This window comes from Capricornis sumatraensis, chromosome 22, assembly GCF_032405125.1.
Source record: "Capricornis sumatraensis isolate serow.1 chromosome 22, serow.2, whole genome shotgun sequence".
NCBI lineage: Eukaryota > Metazoa > Chordata > Mammalia > Artiodactyla > Bovidae > Capricornis > Capricornis sumatraensis.
In genome coordinates this window covers 31,246,020-31,256,314 of record NC_091090.1, presented here as the reverse complement: position 1 = coordinate 31,256,314, position 10,295 = coordinate 31,246,020, and the positions used below count along the sequence as shown (strand labels likewise).

Sequence of the window (10,295 nt, the reverse complement as noted above, 5' to 3'; positions counted from 1 at the left end):
CGGGGAGCCTGTGAAAATCCATGATGATTTGTACACTTTTCTCTGCATGCTACACTTGGGTAACAACAACAAAAAAATTGGGAAGTCCCCGAGATCAAGAGCCTGCAGGCCAGCAAATCTTGATTTTATCAAAGGTTCCCAATAAACACATTACTCAGTCTACATTTCTTTCATACTTTGCCTATAGCTGTCCTGTAAAGGACTGAGTAAAACAGAACACACTGGATCGGGGATAAAAATACCCATTCTAATGTTTCACTTCCAAATATTTCCCTCTCAAACACAAAGGGACACAAATGCAGTTACACATACTTACAGCATGTTCCCCCAGGCTGTATAAGTATGGGAAATTATGACACAATAGGTGAAGGTATTTTTTAAGGAATAAGCTCATCATAAGTTTTTCATTTCTCTTCTTGCATAAAAGTACACATTTGTTAGGAGGTTTTTTAAGAAATATATTTCAGCAAGTAAAGGACTGTAATAGTGAGTGCCTAAGGGCTGGATCTCCTAGGCCCCACCTATGAGTGACATCAGGACCTCAAGCAGAAGTTCCGGTCCTTGCCCCAACTCCCCAGCTCAACCTTAAACACCTAAGTCAGTCAATCGCTTAAAAGCACTCTCTAAATTAGCAGCTACTCTAACTGGGCTAAAGGTTAAAGGTGCCTGATAATCAAAAATTTTTTTCCTTCAATCAGCTCATGAAAATTCAAATATTTTGCCCTTACCAGCTTAATCATTCACAATTAGCTCACAAACAGACCACACCTGGTCGCTCCATACTCTCCCTTTCCCTACTTTATAAGATACACTCATAGTCTAAAAATACCACAAGTAATTTGCTTTAGGAACAAATTTACTGAGGGACAAATAACCATCTACACAGGAAAAAGGAAGTTGGGAAGGCTGGAAATAAATAACAGACATTCAAATTCTTCAGATGGTTCCGAGAGGTGCCTAGTTTTCCTAAGAGTCTCATTCCAGAGTCAGAAATTTGTTGGAATGTGTCAGAAAATTATTGGAGTGTGAAAAGATGGTATATGAGACTCCTCCATCAGAATCCAAAAGGGATGATCACTTATATTCAGGTCCAGTCAATTCAGGAATCATAACCATGTTTGAAGATGAGGGCAACAAAATTCATCTTAGAGGCACCCTAGAACCGTCCAGCTCCACATAAGATTAATCTACTTCTTCAATTGTGGGGCCTGTTGCAGCCCTTCCAGGTGTATACCCTGTTCCACAGGAAGGCCCAGTGCATCCTCCCTGGTAGAGTTTTGTGATGATTGGGTTACACACTTGCTCCAATTCCTTTCTCTTATGATCAAACTCATCTTTCTCAGCCAGTTGATTGGCCTCCAGCCATGAAAGGACCTCATTGCATTTACTCAGTATTTTCTTTTTATCAGACTCACTAATCTTGCCCTGTAGGCCTTCATCACTCACAGCACTCTTCATGTTAAAAGCATAGGATTCTAAGGCATTTTTTGCAGCAATTTTCTCTCTCTGGACCTCATCCTCAGCTTTGTATTTTTCAGCATCCAGAACCATGCGCTCAATCTCCTCCTTGCTCAGCCGGCCCTTGTCATTGGTAATGGTGATCTTGTTGGCCTTGCCTGTACTCTTGTCCATAGCTGTTACATTGAGAATACCATTGGCATCGATGTCAAAGGTCACCTCAATCTGGGGCACTCCCCTGGGTGCAGGAGGGATTCCAGTCAGATCAAAGCGCCCCAGCAGGTTGTTGTCCCGAGTCATGGCCCTCTCGCCCTCATACACCTGGATCAGCACGCCTGGCTGATTGTCTGAGTAGGTGGTGAAAATCTGTGTCTGCTTCGTGGGGATGGTGGAGTTGCGCTTGATTAGTACAGTCATGACTCCCCCTGCAGTCTCCAACCCTAAAGACAGGGGAGCCACGTCCAACAAAAGCAGGTCCTGTACCTTTTCAGACTTATCCCCCATCAAAATGGCTGCCTGAACTGCAGCCCCATAGGCAACTGCCTCATCGGGGTTGATGCTCTTGTTGAGATCACGACCATTAAAGTAGTCCTGCAACAGCCTCTGAACCTTAGGGATTCGAGTAGAGCCTCCTACTAAGACAATGTCATGGATTTGAGCTTTATCCATCTTGGCATCCCGAAGAGCCTTCTCCACAGGCTCCAGGGTGCCCCTAAACAGGTCTGCACACAACTCTTCAAACCGGGCTCTGGTGATGGATGTGTAGAAGTCAATGCCTTCATAAAGTGAGTCAATTTCCAAGTTTGCCTGGGTGCTAGATGACAGGGTCCTCTTGGCCCTTTCGCAGGCAGTGCGTAACCGCCTCACAGCCCGCTTGTTCTGGCTGATGTCCTTCTTATGTTTCCTCTTGAACTCTTCCACAAAGTGGCTCACAAGCCTGTTGTCAAAATCCTCTCCACCCAAGTGGGTGTCCCCAGCTGTGGCCTTAACCTCAAAAATCCCATTATCTATGGTCAGGACGGACACATCAAATGTGCCTCCACCCAGATCAAAGATCAAGACATGTCGTTCTCCCTGGCCTGCTTTATCTAAGCCATAGGCAATGGCAGCAGCAGTGGGTTCATTGATAATTCTTAGCACATTGAGACCTGCGATAACACCTGCATCCTTGGTGGCCTGGCGTTGAGAGTCATTGAAGTAGGCTGGCACAGTGATCACAGCATTGGTGACAGTGTAGCCCAAAAAAGCCTCAGCAGTCTCCTTCATCTTAGTCAGTACCATAGAAGAGATTTCCTCAGGATAAAAAGCTTTCTTTTCCCCTTTGTAGGACACCATTACCTTGGGCTTGCCTCCTTCATTGATTACTTGGAAAGGCCAAAGTTTCATATCTGATTGCACGACAGGATCATTAAATTTTCTGCCAATCAGACGTTTGGCATCAAAGACAGTGTTCTGGGGATTCATGGCTACCTGGTTCTTGGCCGCATCGCCGATGAGCCGCTCTGTATCGGTGAAGGCCACATAGCTGGGGGTAGTGCGGTTGCCCTGGTCGTTGGCAATGATCTCCACCTTGCCATGCTGGAACACTCCCACACAGGAGTAGGTGGTGCCCAGGTCGATGCCGATGGCCGTTCCCTTAGCCGCAGCCATGGTTTTCCTAGGCCTGTGGGTAAAGAATGAGATAAAAATTTTTCAGTAAGAAAACTTTTTTTATTTTAATTTTTAATTTTCTTTCCATTTTTATTTATTTTTAACTGTGGTAAAACACAACATAAAATTTACCCTCTTAACCAATTTTTGGCATACAACTCAGAAGTAAGTCCACTCACATTTTTGGTCAACAAATCTCCAGAATTTTTTATCTTGCAATACAAATTTTATACCCATTAAACAAGTCCCCATTTCCCCTCTCCTCCCAACCCTTGGACCACCACTAGTCTACATTTTTTTTTTTTTGCCTACTTTTTGTCTCTCAGAATTTAACTCTAAGTACCTCACATGAGTGAAATTATACACTATTTTTCTTTTTGTGACTTGACTGACTTACCATATCTTAAAAGTTCATCTATTTTACAGCGTATGTCATAATTTCTTGCATCTTTACAGCTGAATAACTTTTTCTGTATGTATATACCACATTTGTTTATTCATTCTTTCTGTGGTACTTAAGTGGTTTCCATTTTATGGCTATTATGAATAATCCTGCCATATAATCCCTGTACAAACATCTCTTCCAAACAAGGCTTTTGGACAAGATAGAAAAACTCCTAGCTAACAGGAATGAAGAGCAAGGGCAGTGGCATATTGATTTTAATTTCTCACAGGGCCTGACTCCACTGTCCAGTCTCTGTGATTTAGTTTATTCTAATATGGTACAAGTCTCCTGCTGAACTCATTATTTGAAGTTCTAGTCTCCTCAGGAGACATCACTCTCCACAGGTGGGTTTAGCAACCCTGCCGGTCGTTTTTTACCCTCTATTAGGGATTGTTTCAGAGAAAGCAATCGCACCCCACTCCAGTGCTCTTGCCTGGAGAATCCCAGGGACGGCGGAGCCTGGTGGGCTGCCGTCTATGGGGTCGCAGAGAGTTGGACACGACTGAAGCGATTTAGCAGCAGCAGGGATTGTTGAGATTTCCGCCAGTCTGAAGAATGCCGCTAAGTACCCAATCAAGCCCTCATGAGTTTTCTCAGATAAGGTGGTGCTCTCTTAAGACTTTCTCTAATCTTCTCAAAAACAGAACTCCTGTTATCTGGAGACAATAACCTACGAGCTCCTTCACTTTTTTTTTTTTTTTTGGTAGCTCTAAGCAATTCCAGCCACGTTTGCGGCCCTTAAAGGATGCCCCTTCCCTATATTTAAACAAACTAAAGAAGTTTCCAATACTGCCTCAAACCAGGACCTACTAGTCTTGCCTATTCCCAGCCCATTCCAGTCACAGCACTTGTGACTCACCTAGTGTCCCGCCGCCTTCGATCCAGTTTGATACGGTTCGGATGGGGAGCCCCTATAACTTGGGGCTCCTTCAATAGCCAAACTGCGCAGGCGGTGTCCCCCCACCCCCCACCCGCCCAGCCCTACGACTTTGAGCTGGGTCCAGACGTATCATCCGAATTCTCTGCTAGCCCGTGAGGTCAGAGTAAGCACCTCCATTGTAACGCGACTACAGCAGGGCGACGTCAACACCACCGCCCCAAGTCCCGACCCACCAGCCCCTCCCACCTCCTCCCCTCCCATTACCCCTTTCTGAGACAGTGCCAGCCAGCAAGTCCCAGAAGAGTCTGGAGAGTTCTGGGAGGAGTGGCATCCAGGGCGCTGATTGGTCCCAGAAAGCCAGGGGGCAGGACTTGAGGTGAAACCCCTGGAATATTCCCGACCTGGCAGCCCCACTGAGCTCGGTCATTGGCTGAGGAGGGAAAAGGCGGGGCTTGATGAAGAATTATAAACACAGAGCCGCCTGAAGAGAAAACAGCAGCCTGGAGAAAGCTGATAAAACTTACGGGTTAGTCCCTGAGAACAGCTTTTGGAGACCCGCTATCTCCAAGGACCACCCCGAGCGGCACCTGCGCGTTCAGTTTTCGGTTTCCGAAAAGCCCGAGCTTCACGTCGCAGATCCTCTTGACCGTTTTCAGGTTTGGAGCTCAACTCGGAGCCGAAAAGGCAGGGCACCGGCATGGCGAAAAACATGGCTATCGGCATCGACCTGGGCACCACCTACTCCTGCGTGGGGGTGTTCCAGCACGGCAAGGTGGAGATCATCGCCAACGACCAGGGCAACCGCACCACCCCCAGCTACGTGGCCTTCACCGATACCGAGCGGCTCATCGGCGATGCAGCCAAGAACCAGGTGGCGCTGAACCCGCAGAACACCGTGTTCGACGCGAAGCGGCTGATCGGCCGCAAGTTCGGCGACCCGGTGGTGCAGTCGGACATGAAGCACTGGCCTTTCCGCGTGATCAACGACGGAGACAAGCCTAAAGTGCAGGTGAGCTACAAGGGGGAGACCAAGGCGTTCTACCCAGAGGAGATCTCGTCGATGGTGCTGACCAAGATGAAAGAGATCGCCGAGGCGTACCTGGGCCACCCGGTGACCAACGCGGTGATCACCGTGCCGGCCTACTTCAACGACTCGCAGCGGCAGGCCACCAAGGACGCGGGGGTGATCGCGGGGCTGAACGTGCTGAGGATCATCAACGAGCCCACGGCCGCCGCCATCGCCTACGGCCTGGACCGGACGGGCAAGGGGGAGCGCAACGTGCTCATCTTTGACCTGGGCGGGGGCACGTTCGACGTGTCCATCCTGACGATCGACGACGGCATCTTCGAGGTGAAGGCCACGGCCGGGGACACGCACCTGGGCGGGGAGGACTTCGACAACAGGCTGGTGAACCACTTCGTGGAGGAGTTCAAGAGGAAGCACAAGAAGGACATCAGCCAGAACAAGCGGGCCGTGAGGCGGCTGCGCACGGCGTGCGAGCGGGCCAAGAGGACCTTGTCGTCCAGCACCCAGGCCAGCCTGGAGATCGATTCCCTGTTCGAGGGCATCGACTTCTACACGTCCATCACCAGGGCACGGTTCGAGGAGCTGTGCTCCGACCTGTTCCGGAGCACCTTGGAGCCGGTGGAGAAGGCTCTACGCGACGCCAAGCTGGACAAGGCCCAGATCCACGACCTGGTCCTGGTGGGGGGCTCCACCCGCATCCCCAAAGTGCAGAAGCTGCTGCAGGACTTCTTCAACGGGCGCGACCTCAACAAGAGCATCAACCCGGACGAGGCGGTGGCATACGGGGCGGCGGTGCAGGCGGCCATCCTGATGGGGGACAAGTCGGAGAACGTGCAGGACCTGCTGCTGCTGGACGTGGCTCCCCTGTCGCTGGGACTGGAGACGGCCGGAGGCGTGATGACCGCCCTAATCAAGCGCAACTCCACCATCCCCACGAAGCAGACGCAGATCTTCACCACCTACTCGGACAACCAGCCGGGCGTGCTGATCCAGGTGTACGAGGGCGAGAGGGCCATGACTCGGGACAACAACCTGCTGGGGCGCTTCGAGCTGAGCGGCATCCCGCCGGCCCCGCGGGGGGTGCCCCAGATCGAGGTGACCTTCGACATCGACGCCAATGGCATCCTGAACGTCACGGCCACGGACAAGAGCACGGGCAAGGCCAACAAGATCACCATCACCAACGACAAGGGCCGGCTTAGCAAGGAGGAGATCGAGCGCATGGTGCAGGAGGCGGAGAAGTACAAGGCAGAGGACGAGGTCCAGCGCGAGAGAGTGTCTGCCAAGAACGCGCTGGAGTCGTACGCCTTCAACATGAAGAGCGCTGTGGAGGATGAGGGGCTGAAGGGCAAGATCAGCGAGGCGGACAAGAAGAAGGTGCTGGACAAATGCCAGGAGGTGATTTCCTGGCTGGACGCCAACACCTTGGCGGAGAAGGACGAGTTTGAGCACAAGAGGAAGGAGCTGGAGCAGGTGTGTAACCCCATCATCAGCAGACTGTACCAGGGGGCGGGCGGCCCCGGGGCTGGCGGCTTTGGGGGTCAGGCCCCTAAAGGGGGCTCTGGGTCTGGCCCCACCATTGAGGAGGTGGATTAGGAATCCTTCCCTGGATTGCTCATGTTTGTTATGGAGACTGTTGGGATCCAAGGCTTTGCATTGCCTTATATATCTGCCTTTCATCAGCTATCAGCTATGCAAGCTGTTTGAGATGTTGAACTGTCCCTTTGGTGAAGTTAGGAACTCTTCCAGAGTCTTAAGTATAGAGCTAATGTATACTGCCATCTTTTGTCAGTTTTTCTTTTTGTAGTATTCATGCCAAACTCAAGCTATTTCCCCCCCCCCCCCCGTTTCTCACTGTTTACTTCCAAGTAAATAAAAGTCACATAATTTGAGTGATGTTTGCTTCTGTGTTTTTATTTGAAGTTGGAAGGATCTGCAGAGGTTGTCTGTTTTACAGTGTCCAGAAATGAACTGGAATTGGCCTCTTAGATAAGGTCAGGGATCCAGAAAAGAAGAATATAGCATTATGACACATTTCTTTTAGGCAAATAGTATCCTTGGGAAACATAAAACTGCTCATTTGAATGGCTGTGTTTGTGAATCCAGAAAATGTTAAGGGCTACTGGCATGGCAGCCTCAAGGTTGTGTGTGCGTGGGGGGGGGGGGGGGGGGTGGTCCATACTTTACCGGTGACCTCAGAAAGAGCCTGTGAGTGGGAGTATTCCTGGAATAGCAGGCAAATGAGGCAGTTATATTGGAAGGTCATGGCAGTTGCTGGTTGTAAGTACGGGTGATACCTTAGAGCCTTGTTACTTAATCTGGATTCAGCATAAAAGAGAAGGTGAGTCCTAAATTGGCACTGAGGAAATGTGAATTCTAGTACTGGCTTGCCTAATGATGCATGATTGCGTTAGCCACTGTGATCCTCAAGTCTCAGTTTAAAATGGAGGGCTTTGGCCTGATGCTTCAGTTTAATTTCGTGAAAGAATGCTGAGATAAAAATACTGCGTTTCCAGTACTGGTTACCTACATTTTAAGTATCCCAGTGAGTACCTTAGAGAGGTGTCACTGTTTCATGCCCCAGCAGGAGGACGGACCCCCAGTATTTCAGTGCTCTTACCTACCAGGTACTGTACCAGGGGCCTTTTAAATGTTTGTTAATTTCCATTCCACCATACTGACTGAGTATAGGCAGTGTTTGGCTTCCACAGCTGGACGTATGTGGAGACTTAAAAGTCACTGGCTTGACTAAAATTTATTTCAAGGTTAAAAAAAAATGGGTTCGGGGAAGATGTTGAACCTGGATTCCAACTGAGGTTTTATTGTTTTTTGCTCTGCTGTCCACAGGGCTTTGTGCATGTCTGGTTCTGGGTCTACCCTAGGTTTCACAATCAGTAATCTTTCTGCTTCGACTCTGTATAATCCTAAACAACTATGTCAGATAATACGGTTAATGCTAGAGGTGTAATACTGGTTAATTTAGACGAGTGATTAAAAAAACCTGCAGCACTGTACCAGGAAGCCTTAACCACAGGCTTCCTTCCCCTGGAGATGCTTCTTGCTGTAACTGCTGCTAGCATTCTGGGAAGAGTCCCCTCCACAGCCTGTCTGTGGGAAAAGGCCTGGCACAATCCTCACGACTTGGGGAGTGAGCCCCTTTAAAAGTCAATTGTATCTGGGGATTACAGAGATTCTGGAACCAGGTGGAAGTGGTGATTGCACATACTGGGCTAGGTACCACTAAATTGTACACTTTAAAATGGTTTATGCCGTAAGAATTAAAGATTTTAAAATTAAAAAATAAAATGGTTTATGTTATATGAATTCACCAAAAGTAGTAAAAAAAAAAAAATTGTGTCAACATTCTGGAAAAGCACTTTGTGAGTGTGTGTATCTCAAGGCCCACCAAATCTTTCACTAAATACTTGCATTAGAAGAAACTCTAATGGGAATAACATGTAGAGGTAGACCTGTCCCTGTAAGTTTGGAAATGGAAATCTAAGAGATGCTTAGACTTGCAGGCCAGCATATAAACACAGGTTTACTCCTCAGGGTAGGTGAACTGTAGCACGGTGGACTGTAGCCACAATTTGAGTCAACCTTCATGGGGATATTCGGTTGCAACAAGACCTCCTCTACCCCCACAGAACTGCAGTACCATCTGTGACTGTCATCTGCAGATAATACAATAATTCTTAAAGCAGTCACTTTTAGGGGGAGGTGGCAAGGGATGGGGAGGGTGGGTGGAGATTGGGAAAGACCTAAACAAACACCTTTGGTAAGAGAGATTAGGGAAATCTCCAGAAATTAACTTGGAGAAAATGAGACCTGGGTTAGATCCCTGGGTCAGGAAGATCCCCTGGAGAAGGAGATGGCAATCCACTCCAGTACTATTCCCTGGAGAATCCCATGGACAGAGGAGCCTGGTCGGCTACAGTTCATGGGGTCGCAAAGAGTCAGACACGACTGAGCGACTTCACTTTCACTATGGCTAAATCAGTTAAGATTATCAGGGTGTTTTATTAGGAAGTCAATATACGGTGTTACTGCACAGTCCCTTGCACAGACTACTTTGAAAATAATCACCTTCAACATGAAGCTGAAGGACAAAGAGAATGCAAAGTCATTCCTGGAGAAGGTGTTTGCAGTAGCAGCAGGAACTCGGGGGGAGGAGGTGCATCAAGGAAAAATAATGGTCTATCAAAAAGCATTTTTAAAATCTAACACCTTCCCTACTTCCAATCTCACCTACTTCCCTATGCCAGCCCTCAAAAATTAGATGGTTATGGTAATGTGACTAATTTTAAATCCAAGCTATTACGTTATTAACACATAGTTACTCCTGGTGTTTAACTGGATTCTGTCATTAAAAATGAAAAGGATACCAAAGCAATAACATAATTGTGAGAGACGTGCACAGAAGCATGGGCTTTCAGTTAAATGGTTTTCAGGTGAAAAGTCAACACGCGATTTCTGAGAGGGCGAGCCTCAAGGTAGGAATAAGAAAGGGCAACTGTCGTCATTCTTTATTCCAACTGATCACCTTAAATCCATCCCCGAGAGTCACCCGCAAAGTTTCCAGTGCAGTTCAGTGGGATATAGCAACCCCATCAGTCCTCTCCTAACTCTAGCTCACGTAGAGACGTTAAGGGGTCAGGTATCGCAGCGAATTCGGGATGCCGAGCCAACCTGCCCCACCCCACGGGCGCCAGTACCGCCCAGCAGGGAGTCGGAGGAAAGGGCACGGCGGGGTAGGAGGGAGGGCACACAGGAAATACAGGGTAAGGGGGCGAGGAGTCCGGAAGATCAGAATCACCCCCAGAGGATCTTCCACC

At 48.5% G+C, this 10,295-nt stretch overlaps 2 protein-coding genes across 2 annotated transcripts; one reads left to right on the top strand and one right to left on the bottom strand.

Annotated features, from left to right (window-relative positions):
- Positions 1-1,170: 1,170 nt before the first annotated feature.
- On the bottom strand, positions 1,171-3,108 carry LOC138069367 (heat shock 70 kDa protein 1-like). Its single transcript, XM_068960632.1, has one exon. It carries the CDS (start codon positions 3,106-3,108, stop codon positions 1,183-1,185), a length of 1,926 nt encoding a protein of 641 aa, XP_068816733.1. The 3' UTR covers positions 1,171-1,182.
- Positions 3,109-4,947: 1,839 nt separating this feature from the next.
- LOC138097882 (heat shock 70 kDa protein 1A) lies at positions 4,948-7,328 on the top strand. Its single transcript, XM_068994100.1, has one exon. The coding sequence runs from the start codon at positions 5,131-5,133 to the stop codon at positions 7,054-7,056; it is 1,926 nt and encodes a 641-aa protein (XP_068850201.1). The 5' UTR covers positions 4,948-5,130; the 3' UTR covers positions 7,057-7,328.
- The last annotated feature ends 2,967 nt before the right edge of the window (positions 7,329-10,295 follow it).

What these genes read in the sequence shown, in the direction of transcription:
- LOC138069367 (XM_068960632.1), bottom strand. Translation starts at nt 3,108, where the DNA reads ATGGCTGCGGCTAAGGGAACGGCCATCGGCATCGACCTGGGCACCACC.
- LOC138097882 (XM_068994100.1), top strand. Translation starts at nt 5,131, where the DNA reads ATGGCGAAAAACATGGCTATCGGCATCGACCTGGGCACCACCTACTCC.